General features: G+C 40.4%; 1 protein-coding gene across 6 annotated transcripts in view; it reads left to right on the forward strand.

Moving 5' to 3' along the window:
• SLIT2 (slit guidance ligand 2) overlaps nt 1-16,618 on the forward strand; it is a 330,053-nt gene that overhangs the window by 294,602 nt on the left and 18,833 nt on the right. For all 6 annotated transcript variants that reach the window (XM_040966490.1, XM_040966491.1, XM_040966489.1 and 3 more), the window contains 4 exons: nt 8,637-8,730; nt 14,865-15,002; nt 15,110-15,350; nt 16,427-16,557. In XM_040966490.1, coding sequence (XP_040822424.1) covers nt 8,637-8,730; nt 14,865-15,002; nt 15,110-15,350; nt 16,427-16,557 — 604 coding nt within the window. The remainder of the gene's footprint in view (nt 1-8,636; nt 8,731-14,864; nt 15,003-15,109; nt 15,351-16,426; nt 16,558-16,618) is intronic.

Below are 16,618 nucleotides of genomic sequence, written 5' to 3' on the forward strand. Positions count from 1 at the left end.
TGAGACATTTGTTTTAGTTCTCTGGATTTTCCATCTGGTAACTTCTCCAGGGTAAGGCTTTTTCATGCTCATCCTTTAATCATGTGCTGGATCCAGCTCAAGAAATTCCTTCCCAATATTGTATTAAGGAAGTTAAACTGAAACAGCTTTTGAGAGAGAACATGTAAATCAATAATATTAGAAGTGAAGAATTTCCTTTTACACCACTCTTACTCATTTCAGAAAGTAGGAGTCACTCTCATATATCATATGTCTTCATTATTTGCCAAAGAATCACTGTAATCAAGAATCTCAACACTACCATTAGTTAACCATGTTTTTATGGTAATTAGAAAAAAAATATGGAGAAATTACATGCCCTCCACTTTCATGATTCTTTATGTTTTGGTCATATTTTACATGAACAGAACTTTCGTAGATGTTCTCCGTAATGATGCTGTCTGTGTTAGTAGTTGTTATCCATTGCAGAAGTCATTCACAGTAATCCCTAGTGCAATGTTGGATGAAGCAAGCCATTGAGCTCACTTGTCTCCATTCCGTGAGACACGGTACTTTATGTTTTTTTAATTTTGCTATCTTTAATATATCCAGCTAGGACACAAGTTGTCATGCCCACTTGGTTAGTCTCAGCTGTAACAGCTAGCAAGAATTTCTCTTTAGAGGTACAAGTGTTTACTAGCCCGGGTCAGCCAGACTCCTCAGTGTCCTGACCCAGGCAGCAAATGTAGAATTGAACTCTTCCACTCTGTTCCTTCCCCACCATGGTTCTACGGAATTTCAAAGGTCATGGTCAGGAGGCACTTTGCCTTCATGCACTGCTTATTAGAGCCTCCACTGTTAGAGAACCTCAAAGTCCCAAAGGAAAAGTTGAGACATGGTGGAGGACAGTGACACATCAAGAGAGGAAGGAGACGTGGAAATTAGGATGGGGTGGAGAGGAAAACAATCACACCATTTAAAATTCTAGTTCATGCTGCGATCCTGCCATATTTGGAAATTACCACAATTATTGGTTTACTAGCACTGCTGTAACGAAAAATCACAGCTCCAGGGCCTTCAAGGTTAAGTAAAATAGCTCACAGTTCAGGAGGCAAAAAGCCTGAAATCAAAATGTCCCCACCGCTAGTCTTACTTGAAGTCTGTGATAAGTTCTAAGCTTTGTTAGCTGGCCTCCTTCTGTGCTTCTGCCGTCATCTTCCCTCTGTGAATATTATTTTTGCATCTGAATTTTCCCCATTTTTTTTAAAGATTTACTTATTTTTATTGCAAAGTCAGATATACAAAGAGGAGGAGAGACAGAGAGCAAGATCTTCTGTCCAATGATTCACTCCCCAAGTGACTGCAGCGGCCTATGCTGCGCCGATCCGAAGTCAGGAGCCAGGAACTTCTCCAGGTCTCCCGTGTGGGTGCAGGAGCCCAAGGCTTTGGGCCATCCTCCACTGCTTTCCCAGGCCACAAGCAGGCAGCTGGATGGGAAGTGGAACTGCCTGGATTAGAACTGGCACCCATATGGGATCCCAGGTCATTCAAGGTGAGGACTTTAGCTGCTTAGGCCACTGCGCCGGGCCCTCCCTGTTTTTTAAATAAGATAATCAGCCACGTTGGCTTTCTGTCCAATCTCTTACCTCATCCTAACTTCACTCCTTAAACACTGTTGCTCCAGTATGGTCATATTCTGAGGACAAGTGATTCTAAGACTTCTGTAGGGGGAAACAGGCCAGCTCATGTCCCCGCACAGTTGTATTTAAAACTGAATGTTTCCCCAAAACACCAGGACTTACACTTCAGAAGCTTGCAAATCTGAGACAATGGCTCTGCACGTCTTTACACGTATGCTTACCCAGTCCATCACAGCGCTGCAGCTCTCTGGGTCATCCACGAGTCTCTGTCCTTCAGCAAGCCATTCTCCACCACAGGCAAAATGTTGTTTTCCAAGTGCAGATGTCATCTGGTCATTGTCTGGCTTAATCCCCTTCGAGTCCATTATCACCAAGAGACCAAAACAGAGACCATAACATGACCCTAATCAACTTCTTTGACTTACCTTGGTGCCACAGTTCACTTCTATCTTGAAGACACACATTCTTCATGCTACCTTCTGCTCAGAGCCTCTGCCAGTGCCTCTCATTCCTCACTATGCCCTCACCAAGGCTCACCTTTCTAGGAGAGTAGCCCTGTTGATTCTGAGAGACACAGTCCTGCTTCTTCAGCACCATGAAATCTGCTTAACACCCATCACAAAGCCAAGGTTATGTTTACTTGGCATATACACTGCGTAAGAATAAGTCATTTGGGTAGATGTAGAAACTCACAGTTGGCAGTGAAGACATAAGCCTACTATGATGCCAAAATATGATTTACTGTGAGAACCACTGGAAAAAGCCATAGACATTCCACTCTATGAGCATCAGGGGGAAGCATAGGGAAGTTCTAAAACAATTTCAGTAAATGGTGTAATAAGAAACTTAGAAACAAATGCTGTAAAGAGAGGTGCAAGTAAGGAATGAAAGAAAGTTCCTCCATTTGTTTAAAAAAGACAATATTAAAGTGAGTTGCAGGGTGGAGGGGCAGCACTGTGGGGCAGTAAGTTAAACTACCTCCTGCAACATTTGTATTCCATATCAGTGTTCTGGTTAGAATCCAAGATGCGTTGGTTCTTTTCTGTTACCATTTCCTGCTAATATGCCTGGAAAGGCAGTTGAAGATTGCCCAAGGATTTGGGCCTCTGTCACCAATGTGGGAAACCATGGTGGAGTTCTTGGTTCCTGCGTTTACCCTGTCCGAGCCCAGCCAGTGTGGTTATTTGAGTATTGAACTACTGGACTCAAAATCAATCTTTCTCTCCCTCTCTCTCTCTCTCTCTCTCTCCCCTCTCTCCCCACCCTCATTTCCTTCAAATAAATCTTAAGCAAATAATAAAATGTGGAATTAGCCATATTCCTAGATCTGAGTCCGGGCAGGAGGTAAGGCCAAGACTGCAGTTTCTCAGAAGAGCCACGGCAATGCGTTGCGTTTCTACCTTCCCACAATAACACTGACAGAATCAGTACAACAAGGGCTCTGGGCTCATACTGACGCTTAACACTAAATACAGTAAGGTTGCTTCTTAAAGTTGTGCCTGTTATTCTGTCTCATAACTTGCTCTCTGTATTATCCATTTATTTAGAAACTTTTTCTCAATTGACGTTAAGCAACTGTAAGTCCAATGCATCATTTTTCCACTGAAGAACAGGATGTCAGAACAATTAAGTAGCTCATCTTACTGTAAACAATCAGTTCTTTTAAGTAGCATACAGTTGCAAAAGACTCTTGAAGAAATAACAACACAACCCAATACCATCTGCCCAATAAGAGTAGTTTCCCCATAAGATTACCTAGCTTTCTCTTCACTCCAAATATGGTGTTGACTCTTGTATCCAGCTTTTCCTAGATGCTTACTGTTCAGTCTTGCAGCGATGGACTTGGTGCACAGAGCCTATAGTAGCACTCATGGACTGTCATGATGGCAGGACAGCCAAAGTTTATTAACAACTTCAGACTTTTAAGGACTGAGAGTCACACAGGCATATGGAAAGGGGGGGTCTGATCTATTTACATTTCAATCAGCAAGAGACCGCTCCCCAGTACACAGTTGTCTAGCAGTCCTTTATGTAAATCTGTGGACCAGGAGGTTCCCTATCTACGGCTCCTGGGCCTCTCATAGGAGATTCAACTGGCTCTGTCTCCCACAATGGCAAAGATTCTGATTGCCCTTCTACAGATGAAAATAGTATTTATCACTTAGGTAAGGTTATCTCTGTGTGTGCATGGTCTCACAACTCTTGATACAATGGGTTTAGGGCTTTCCTGAGAAACCCAGGATGAGTGGTGGCCTCCCTACATCAAATTCTTTTGACAAACCATATTTGCAGATTTCAGTACCTAATTATAGCACTTCCTAAAGTGTGGGATTGTAAGGAATCGTACCCCTGACTCTCACTGCATTCCCTGCCAGTTCAGATCAGAAGCCCTGGAAAACGTGGCCATTCCCAATCGCACTCTGTCACACTTAATTAGACGTAATTAGCAGAGACAACCAAAGGAGAAGGTGTGAGATTGTTCCCAGAAGGATCCCTCTTTCTAGGACCTGTGGCACTGTTTCTTCAAGAAGTTCTGGTTCACCCCACCATTGCTTACAGTCCACTCCCATCACCAGTTGCACCAGACCGTTCATAATGCTCTTGTGTCACGAGAAAACAGGTCCCCTGGTTGGCTACTTTCCATCACCAAAGCATATACATCCAACACACAGACATAATAATCATTCTTTGGTCTCATGTATAAAAGAAAGAATATTGAAAGCAAGGGATCATGAAGAAAATCAAAAGGAGAAGTGACAAAGCCTAGGCTACTATTTTGTTCTGTGCTGTTACTTTGTCACTGGGCACATTGAAGATTCTAGGGCAAAAAGCAAATAAATAATATTTCTTAGAATTTTGTGAATGGGTTGAAGCCAAATAACAGTATTAAGGTTTGTCTATTTCCATGTCTAACTGGAAACTTCATGAACCTTGACCTGCGTTCAAACACATTACCCTGTACTGCTCCGATGGGCCCATCTCTTTCCTTGTGCCTACTTAAATAAACATCTTCTTACAGTGCTAAGGGCTAGAATCCTAATGGTGATGGACAGAGGATTAAAACATAGTTTTACCCTCTCTTTCTGTCACATTGTACCTTATCACCCCAGAAAGAGAGAGTGCCACTAATGATATCATTTCAGGCCCTAGGCATTAAACACACACACACACACACACACACACACACACACACACACACACACACACACACAGATTTTGGTCCCTTTGTTTTCTATTATTTTTCCACTAACTCAGCAACAATTCTGAATATCCAAGTAAAAATTGCACGATTTCTCCTCAATAGTATAACATTGAGGAAAGTACTGTTGCGCTTGTAGTAGCTAGACATATTTTAGCTCGTGGTATTGGTACATTTTGTCAGTACTTCTGTGCTTCCTGCAAACCAATGCAGCCTCCAGAGTCTCACCTTTCTTCTGTTGATTGAGAAGTGGGTATACATCCTACAGATCTAATGGACTTGCAATGTTTCCCATCTTGTATTGAGCTCATTTTCACAATGCTATGTGAATGTTAAAACAGCCCTTACCCCAACATAGCAGAATCCAGTTTAACTAGAAGAAACTAAAGAAGATCAATGAAAACATTTATTTTAATATTCAGTTATGGGAAATTAAAAGTAATGTTTTTTAAAGTAATGTTTAAAGGGAGGAATATAAGCTATTTTGTTACTATTATGAATGAGTAAGTAAAAATTAAACAGAAAAATGTCTGAAGACTGAAGTGAAATTCAAGTTGAATAGAGGTTGGGAAGATAAGAGTTTTTGCCTTAAGTGGCAGAACTGATTCTGTCAGTAGCTATCATTTGCATATGCCATCATGCCATTTTCTGGAAAGATACATTAACTATGCCAAGAATATAAGCAATGCAAAAGCAACAAAGTTATAATATAGACACCTAGAAAAATAAATGTTCCATTGTAATTTCTGTCTGTGATGTTGTAGTCAAAGAAAAAAATGAAATAAACAATCTGAAATTTACCCCTGTAAGTATGAAAACTGGCATGCAGAATTAATCGCTATATAATGCCCATTAAGTAGCTGAATACATATTGCTAGTATGTGTACTATAAGACTGGTACAAGCAAGTAAATATGTAAAGATTACGAATGGGTAATTAATGGTTGTAAACGTATAGGATGTTTCCAGAAAAAAGCATACATACTTAGAAAATTGACCGTAGCACTGCTTAAACGATAGTTATTAAAGCAAAAGGAAAACCCAGTATTCTAGTCAGAGAGTTGAAATAAATTCAGAAATTAGTGAATATACCCTGATGGTAACAGCATGGGTTGGAAGATTGGACGTTAGAAGTGAGTTGTACAGTGGTGGGATACAGAGAATATATGTGTAATATTTATAACTTTACAAAGTTTGGTCATGGTGCAGAGGAGCTAACCACTGTCGATAGAGTCACCCATTCTTACCAAGGTCTGTGGTGTAATTATATAATGATCACTAAAAAGTCCCATGTACTTTTAGAACTATAGAAGTGGTTATAGTTATGCCAGTCTTAAATAGAGACGGGATTCTTGACATAGATGTAGTTTCTCGTGTTCCAGTTGGCATGCTTAACCTTACAGATATTTCTGATGAATTTTCAAAATGGTTGATCAGCAGCTTCCCAGCACTATTGCCATTCTCCTGTCCATATCAGATTGACAGAGACATTCCTCGTGCTAAAGAAAGGGTCAACTCTGTTTTCCTGCTTTGAGATGAAATTTTGTCTATGTTCTTCCGCTAGCTCAGGCCTACCCTGCTGATAGATTGGGAGTTAGTGGAGGACTGGATTTATTTACATCCGGTGCATTAGCCCAAGTGTGTAACACAGTGTCAAACAATTAATATATGGGATTAACTGTGCTGCACAGGATCAAGGGAATTAGGAATAAAATACCACCCATTATAATTTTTAAAGTAGTTTCTTATGTGCATAGAATGACATTATTATAAGTCACAATCCTTTTGTAGCTTTGATTTTTCAAAAGCTACCTTGGATGGAGACTATTTTAAATACCATACAGCTCAACTAGATGCATTCAAATAGAAAAAAGAGAGTGATTTAATCAGTGTAGAATGATAAGGTGTAATGAACAAATTCAGTCATTGTCTGACTTAAAGTAATACCAGCGGGCATTTCAAACCTTTAAATAGACTTGTGTGAAAGCAACATTATATACATACATATATATATATATATATATATACACATATATATAACATGTATATATTTATATACATGTATATATATACATATATATATACATGTTAAAACTTTTGTATCATAGGTTTAGACAGGAGATTGCAGTACAATTAAATTTAAGACATTACAAAGGAATTTGTCATCCATTTGATTTATGTAGTAACTCGATTAGTGTATTGATATGTCTGCATTGAGGAAAAGATGCAGTCTTCTTTGTTAGCAAGCAGCTATGTATTAGCATTATATTTTAAAGCACAGGCTTATCTAAGGGATATTCTGAAAACTTGTTTTTTAACCAGCAATATTTAAATCTAAGATCTTGAGACAATTGACGGTTCTAATAGTTTCTTGGAAATATGTAGTTTTGTCACTTTATTTGATTAACAGATGTGTTATGTATGCTTACATTTATTGCATATGTATTAAAAACCAAGGTAGAAAAGAGGGCTTCTTAACACATTTTCCCGTTCACTTTAATAGTGTATATCATGACTGGAACAGTCTTATTCTCAATGAAAATTATATTTGGCCAAATAGGTTTGAAATAATGGCCATGGAATTGTAAATGAGGAAATTTCCCAGGAGATCATCAGATGTGTGCTTCGATATGTGTAGGAATGCATAGAATCGGTATGGCTGGACTTGCTCCCTTGTTCATATACTTGTTCTTCAGGAGCCAGATGGCGCTCATGGAGAGCACGTGTGTTCTCTCCCTGCTTTTCACTTCCACTGGCTTCATAATGCTTCAGTGGATGTGGCTTAGAGTTATTCTTTGAGCAGTTGCCATGATTCTTAAGAAGAAATATTTTTCTTCTAGACTTATAAGACCTTGGAGACTGAAGACTTGAGACTTTTTTTCAAGTTTAAAACCATAGAATAAGACAATAACCAGACAATAAAGGGAAGCATACTCAATTATTCCACTTACATCAAATTCAAAAACAGACACAGCTAATCTGCAAAGACACAGTACCGCATGATCTCATTCTTATGTAGACTATGAGACATCTACCCTGCAGAAGTTAAAAATAAAATAAAAGATGGGGGTAGCAGGGATGGGTGTGGGGGAGGGAGATACGTGGGTCTGAACAGTAATTACATAGAAATAAGAAGGTCTGGAATTTTGTTGCATACTAAAGTAACTATAGCATTGTCTTTAAGAGAAGAAATGATTTTGAATGTTTTCATCATAAACAATTCATGTTTAAAGTGACATGTTTACCCTTGTTGCACATGATGCATGTCTACTTCTATGAAAACATCACATGATCCACCAGAAATATGGATGGATTTTTGTCACTATGGTTTTTAAAAAACAAGACAATAATCTATCATCTAATCAAGCGAGCACGCTTCCTTGGGGGCTGAGTGACCAGGAGAAGCCGTTAAGGGGTTTACTTTTGGGAGATACTTGATGGGGATCCCCGGGTGTGGTTGCTAGCAAGGGCTCAGCTTGTGGATAATCATTGATGTTTTGAACCCATGCTATTCCTCAATAGAAAGTCTAATATAGCAGCAAGCATGAAAAACATTGATTTTCTTCCTCTAATTTTTAAAGTGCATTCCAACAGGGCACATATCTGTCACCAGTCACAATATTTGTGTCGTCCCAAATCACAGGATTTCAGCAGCTAGAACCAGGATAGGCTCTTCTGGCTGCACACCTGTGCTTCTGGCTTTTGTTTTATTTTCAATCACAAGCTGTGCTCATCAAAAGACTCATGACATAGACGATCGGTGGGGGAAGCCTGTTGCCCTTTCTCTATGAACTAACAACACTTTGTGCCATGTTGCAGGCGAACTGTGTGAGGAAAAGCTCGACTTCTGTGCCCAAGACCTCAACCCATGCCAGCACAACTCGAAGTGCATCCTGACGCCAAAGGGCTACAAGTAAGTCAGAGGCTGAGTTCAGCTCCACAGCTGGAGGAGGGGTCCTTCCTTTCATGTGCCCTGCCTCCCTAGCATTCTTAGCGTCACAGCCTTGCTCAGGATTCAAAGGACATAGTCACTGCTGTCAACGGCATATATGTTTAAATAGAGCATGGAAATTGTTTACTGCAATAAAGAACAATCTGAAGAAATATTCACGATTGTTCCATGACTCAAGGAAGTCATGGGCAGAATTAAGCATCCTTTGAATATGTAAAATTGTGTGAAGAACCAATCCAGGTAAATTTGTAGTATTGACAAGGTACATTGCTACTTGAAAATACCTTGTGGGTAAAGCAGTGGAACTCGTTTTAGAGAAACTAAAACGAAACTCTCCAGGATCAGGAATGTAGAGTGACTGCTGTGAATGAATCCAGAAAGGCTCCCGCACTCCGCTTGTCTTCATGCAGTTGCTGGTCACGCTGACTCTGTTTGCACCTTAACCCTGCCCTGTGCGGGATGACAAAGGATTACAGTCATACTAGGTGAAAGTGAACTGAGAAGTTTAGAATTTTTTCTTTTCCCTTTCTACCAGTATTTCTTTCTCTTTTATTTATTTTTTATTGGAAAGCCAGAGATACAGAGAGGAAGAAAGATAAGGAGAAAGATCTTCCATCCAATGATTCACTCCCCAAGTGGCCACAACGGCTGGAGCCAGGAGCTTCTTCTGGGTCTCCTACCCGGGTAAAGAACCCCAAGGCTTTGGGCCATCTTCTGCTGTGCCTTCCTAGCACAGGCAGGGAATTGTATAGGAAGCAGAGACACCAGGACACAAACTCTGGTACCTGTATTGGATCCTGGCGTGTATAAGGCGAGGATTTTAGTCTCTAGGGTGCCACGCTGGGCCCTCCCGCCAGTATTTCTGCAACATGTTTGATGTCAAGTTACATGATTCTTTTACCACAATGCTGAAATATTTTAAGTCTCTATCCTCATTTTCTCCTGTTAGAACTGGCAATTGTTGAAGGTCATCTAGTCCAAATTTGTCATCTTAACTAGGAAGAAAATGTTTCCAAGGAAAGGTGGGTGGCCAGCCTGAAATCTGAAAGCTCTCTATTGGCAGAGCTGCACCCGGCTTTTTTACAGTCTGTCTCATTGGTTTTTCTAATGGGATAGGAGGATGATTCCGAAAGTTCTTGAAATATCTATTTTTAAAAACTATTTGGGTTTCAATTTTTTTTTTTTTTTTGCTCCAACACAAACTCATGTTTTCATTCCAACATTTAAATTCCTCTCAGACATGTTTGTTCTAAGAAGCTTAGTAGTTTATTGACATTCTGTTTAGTTTGTTATAGAAAGTAGTCTGATTTCCTGAGGGTGACACTGTTGAGTTCATGAGTTTGGCAGTGCCTATAGCAGATGAATAGCAATTAGCATCATTTGTTCCTCCAGAATATTTACATATATATACTTACATGCACACACACGTACAAATAAAGGCCTCTTCACTTTTTCTATTGCTTCATAACTGTTCTAGTTCACATATTTCATCGTCTTGGTGAAATGATCCAAGCTTGATTTCCACTGAAGTCAGATGATTAAAAATTACTCAACTCAGGGATTTTTTTGTTAGCAGATTTGGGATCTGAGCTGAAGCACTGAGATTCTGATACCAAATAGATCACCAAACATTCAGTCACTCAAAGGAGTGGGGTAATTACCACCAGACCCCTACTGCCTTTCAGAGGTCAATCGGATTTCAACATTTACCCTCAAGTCCTCTTCTGACAATATTCTTTTGTTTCAAGCTCCCTTACAATCCACAATTTTGGATTATACAGATTGAATCACAACACCTACTGAGTTGAGTTAACGTGTAATCGAAGGGATAGGTTTGACTCTTTTTTCCAAGGTATTGTAGTTTACACTGTTTATTCAAAAGCACAAGACTCGCAAGCATTTTTCACTTTGTGTAAAATTCTGCATTAGGTTTCAATCAGCCAGATACCTGAGGGAAATTGTTTGAGCTCCTAATGGCTTTTCATCTGCCTGTAACTGAATATGACAATACACAGTCCATCCCTTACATAACAAATAAATCCATTTCTCAGAGAAATTAGTAAGGTAATATTTCTGATTTCCAGTACTGCTTATCTGCTAAACAGATGTGCTGGGGCTGTGTGCCTTACAATTATCAGATAAGATATTAGTAAGACTTAATGGAAGCCATTAAAAAAACGAGGAAGTTGTTCTTCAAAGAAACTAATCCTTAATTAAATATCCTCTATTTTTACCAATTAAATTGCACACTCTTAAAAGGACATTTTCTTGGATTGTGGATTAGCTGATTTCGAAACCCACTGTTTACAGCAGTAATTCATGAGCTTGTTTTGTATAGCTGCATCTGATTTAGCGGAAAATGTGTTCAGTTAAAGTATATGCTAAAAGTCCTGCCTTATAAATAATTGCGCATTGCAGAAAAGGTAGCTACAGAAAGAAAATGGACTTTAAAATTCAAACAATAAGAAGCCACTAAAAAATTCCACTGACAAGTTGTTGGTTGGAGAATGTGTTGCGTTACTTCAACCTTATTTTTTTTTTATTACTAAGCTCACAGAGCTGGATTTGCTTTTCTTGCTGTATTATAGAGCTCATAAATCTCTAAACCACTTGGAGATATTTTTGGAGCATGATATGCCATCAACAGTATTTTCCAGCATGCATCTTGCTTAGTCTGCTTTTGGACTTCGAAATGGCATATTTTATCTTCTTTGCTTTCTTCCCCACTCCTTCTTAGATAAAACTGTTGAAGGAATAGGACAGGTTTTTATGGATAACATAAATTTTAGGGAATTTTTTTACTTAAATGTTTTCTTTCTGTTTTGAAACTCTGGAGCAAAAATAAGACACACACACCAAAAGTCAGTCATAATGTAACCCCAGATCCTGTTTGAGCTTCCATAATAGTATTTGGAGAGAAGAGAATATAAAATAGCTCTTAGACAGCCGCTGTGGTGAATGTGTGGTTCTCTTATCTTTTACTTTGATTTCTTTTCTCAGATAAATAATTCAGAGTGTTTCAAAGCATTCCTTCTCTCTTTTAATGCTTGGTACTTCAGCAGCTCTGCCCGCATTAACGTTGATGGAAGTTCTCTTTGCAGGCCTTGTCCATCTCTTCAAGGCTGTGTACGGCCACTTAGGAGCCATTTCACTTCAGACATGTTGTTTAGTTTGCTTTATTATGATTTAGCATTAAAATCAAGTGGGTACAGAGCTAGCACACTGATGGAGTGAGCTCATTTTGTTTCTTGTACATACATGCAGAGCTGAAAGCATGTTTGCTACTCTTAGGGAAATAGAAGTATTCATCCCATGTGTGTTTATTCATCAGCTATTCAGTAACTCTTAAATGCTGACTTTCTGTTTCCTGAAAAAAAGTCTTGGCACTCTGCATTGCCACATTTGTTTGGATGACTTTAGTTATCTTTATTCAACTTAAATGTTAATAAACTTGACAACAAACAAAAAAAAATTGGTTGTGATTACAAATCAAAGCATAAAGTTTATAGAATTATGACATTTGTAAGCAATTATTTAAAAATACCAACATTTTTCTTTGGTATATTTAAAAGTAATACTGATTAGTTTATAGTTTCTTTATTTTGTGCTTACCAAACCTGTAAGGTGACAGTTGTAATGCTCATATTACAGACAAGCAAAGGGACATCTGAGAGATGTTGTCGGGATAAGATTTTATAGTAAGTGAGTTAAGCCAGACACAGAAATACAAATATTACATTATCTCATCTCTATGTGGAATTTTAAGAAGTTGAACTCACTAAAAGAGAATAGAATGATTATCAAGGATTGATTAGCCAAGCCTGGGAATGAGGGATTGAGGAAAATGTCCTTCAAAGGAATGTCATTAAGCACACAGGTAGAAGATGCATAAATGGGGTGCTGACTAGCTCATAATACTCTGCTCTATGTTCTTTTTTTTTTTTAAGATTTATTTATTTATTGGAAAGTCAGATATACAGAGAGAAAGAGAGACAGAGAGGAAGATCTTCCATCCAATGATTCACTCACCAAGTGAGCACAATGGCCGATGCTATGCCGATCTGAAGCCAGGAGCCAGGAACTTCTTCTGGGTATCCCACACGTGTGCAGAGTCCCAAAGCTTTGGGCTGTCCTCGACTCCTTTCCCAGGCCACAGGCAGGGAGCTGGATGGGAAGTGGAGGTGCCAGAATTAGAACTGGCGCCCATATGGGATCTTGGCACGTTCAAGGCGAGGACTTTAGCTGCTAGGCCACGCCACCGGACCCTATTGTCTTTTTATTTTAAAAAATACTTACTTACTTTGTTTGTTTGAAAGGCATAGCTACAGAAAGAGATAGGTCTTTAATCCTCTGGTTGACTCCAAAAATGGCTGCATCAGCTAGAGCCAGGCCACGCCAAAGCCAGAAATTGAGTCAGAAACCAGGAAAAACCACTTCTTATACGTTTCCTACCCCAGTGCATGGGCCCATTTCTTTGGGCTGTCCTTCACTACTCTCCCAGGCACATTAACAGAGAAATGGATTGGAAGTGAAGCAGCCTTGAAAAGAACAAGAGCCTAAATGGAATGCTGGCATCATGAATGATACCTTCAGAAGCCACACCAGACTCACGCTGTGTATTGTTAATATTCTCATCTCAAAAGAAAAATGCTGACTGTGTGGGATGATGGACGGCTAATACGGAAGACCAAACCATCACATTGCACATCTTCAAAAGACACAATCTTGTGGCTTATGCCTAAATAAACCTGAAAAAAAAGAGATTCATTTGTTAGAGAAATATAAACCATTAAGTTAGAGTTAAGAATGAAACAAGAAACAATTGATTCTATGTAACTGCAAATATGAAACTCTGTGGAACTAAGCCATAATTTCCTGGCTTAGGTTTGTTTGTGTTTTAAGTTAGTAAACCCTCTGAAACCCAAAAACATAACACACACAAAAGCCAATGCACAAACCTAATAAAATCACGACAGGGGAATTCTGGGCTATGGGCTGGGGGCAGAGAGAAGTTGCCAGAAGCCCCCTGCTCGTCCACGACCGTACCTGTAAGGGTTCTTCAGTGGCCCTAGAGGTTCCCACAGCTCACACTGCTTCCCACCCACCCCCGCCCTGGGACTCTTGATGTCACTTCAAAGGATTCCAATGGTTACTAGTAAAGGACAGGTCTTAAAGGAAGGCCTGAGGACGCAATGGTCCAGTAGTGTACTGTGGAGGTTAGCATCCAGGCTCCTTTGTCAAGCTCGGTGCACTTGGGCAAGGCGATTCACTGTTTTACTCCTGAGTGTTACTGCCTACAGAATAGGCATGATGGTATCTCCAGTGCCACAGAGCTGGAGAGAGAGGGTCCAGTGAGTCCATGGGTGTCATGCGGTTGCAACAGGATCTGGTTCTGAGTATGTGCTCCAAGCATCCCAGCATGACATTGTCCCTGATTTCGCATCGTCAGAGCAGCTGGGGCCCCTGCCTGGGCACCAACACCTGTGCAGACTGAAATGGCCCTGAGATTGGCCCCAGAAATTTTGTTTCATTTCCCTAATCTTGTTTCATTTCATCTCACTGGGGTCAATCTCATTCTAGCATGTTTACCTGGATTCAATGTGAATTAGAATATATTCTGTTAAAATACATTTTGTCCCAAATCTGGTGTTCAATAGAAAGTAAACCAATGTTAATAATTTTTAAAATCAGGTTTGTATTCTGAATAGACCTTACAACATAATACTTGAATAGTTTTAATAGTGGAAATGATGTAGGCAGAACTCAAAGTACGGGCAGCTAGGCAAATAAAGTGGGAAGGAAGAAGGAATGATGAGGCAAAGGCAGCCGGGGGAGGTCTTGGTGGAGGGATTCTCTATTTGGATCGTGTTTCTCAGAGAGTTGAAATCACTGCCCCCCTGCCTTGTCACCACAGGAAACGCAGCACACTTGGTAGGTCAGCACTGCTAGGTGTCCTTCAACTCGAGGGCTGCACGAGCCTGTTCCATTGATTTTCTGAAGATGGTGGCAATTGTTTGTTTTCTAAAAAGAATGCGTCTGTTTTAGTAGATCCGGCTCGGTTGGATTTAGAATCATTTGCCTGCTTGTTCACACAGGTGTGACTGCACTCCGGGGTACATAGGCGAACACTGCGATATCGACTTTGACGACTGCCAAGAAAACAAGTGCAAAAATGGTGCTCACTGCACAGATGCAGTGAATGGCTACACGTGCACCTGCCCTGAAGGATACAGGTAAAAGTGAAAATAGACTTTGACAGTTACAAGTAGGGCTGCCAGTTCTCACCTGACACTGGCGGTTCAGGAAAATCTGATTTCTTTGTTTTCTCCTTGTTCTTTAGTGGCTTGTTCTGCGAGTTCTCTCCGCCCATGGTCCTCCCTCGTACCAGCCCTTGCGATAATTTTGATTGTCAGAATGGAGCTCAGTGCATTGTCAGGATAAACGAGCCAATATGTCAGTGTTTGCCGGGTTACCAGGGAGAGAAATGTGAAAAATTGGTCAGTGTGAATTTTGTAAACAAAGAGTCATACCTTCAGATCCCTTCAGCCAAGGTTCGGCCTCAGACAAACATCACACTTCAGGTGAGATGCCCCCCTCTGGCAAGAGCTAATGTGATCGCAGGCCAAATTGAGCTCCCAGGAAGAAACACCCGGAGATGTGTTTCTTAAGTAGACCGAGATTCATGTCCCTGTGACAGAGCGCGCCTGCGTGGAGGCCTCAGCACTTCTCCCTTTAGATGCTTGCATTTTCAAGATGAAATGAAAACCAGGTATTTTTATTCACTACTTGATCCTACAAAAACACATACAACAAAATACAGTTTTTCACTGTATACCCCAGTAAATGGATTTTATGCCCCTGTTTTTGTGACTCTGCGGTGTGGCTCTGCAGGACCGAAGCCTGCCTTGAGAGCAGCACATAGTTGAGATAAAATGCTTGATTCAGCCGGTACCTGCCAGCAATTCACCCAGAACTTTGAAGAATGAGCCAGAAACTCACCACTTTATGTGTTTAAGACCATCCACCAAGTCATTGCAAATTCTGAGCAAGTCATTCCAACTTCCCAAATAGAATGCGTGAGCCCTAGGGCTCCCTGTTTGTTTTACTCGGTAAAGGACCTCCCTGAGGATCCGTGTATTTTGAGTTCAAGTGAGCACAGCTGGATTCCCGTAGACTTCAGTCCTTACTGGGTTTGCTCTGATACTCACTGTGCTTCTGAAGTCATAAGAAGCAGATAACCAAGCTGACGGGATTTCTTTAAAAATCTGGCTCTCAGGACTGGCATCTGGCCAAGTAGTTAGGATGCCTATGTTATATAACAAAGAATCTGAATTCTGGGCCTCTCCGTGGTACTGGAGTGCCAAAGGAAGTCAGTGAAATCTCCAGCAAAGAAGGTTCTAAGCACATCCAGCATATTCACGTGACTTTTGCGTAGTATTCCTTTTCAGTCTCTTTGTCACTCCATGTATAACAAAGTAATTTTGGAACAAGATTCCTTTCGAGAAGTATTTTTGAGCATGTGACATTTTGTCATAGCAACAAGAAGAAAATAAACCATGGTAGAGGCTCTCCATTTCTCTTGAAATCTGATGCTTTTTTGATAGAAAATGATGAGCGGCCTGTACTCCCCAGTAATGTCAAGCTTGCTTCTCACCAGATTGCCACAGATGAGGACAGTGGCATCCTGTTGTACAAAGGTGACAAGGACCACATCGCCGTTGAGCTCTACCGGGGGCGTGTCCGTGCCAGCTACGACACCGGCTCTCACCCGGCTTCTGCCATTTACAGGTGAAGATCTCTCCCTTACTGGTAAAGGTGAAAAAAAATGTTTCCTGAAGAACTGCTTCTC

Source organism: Ochotona curzoniae, unplaced genomic scaffold, assembly GCF_017591425.1.
Source record: "Ochotona curzoniae isolate NIBS_2020 unplaced genomic scaffold, NIBS_Ocur_1.0 scaffold_4505, whole genome shotgun sequence".
Classification (NCBI taxonomy): Eukaryota; Metazoa; Chordata; class Mammalia; order Lagomorpha; family Ochotonidae; genus Ochotona; species Ochotona curzoniae.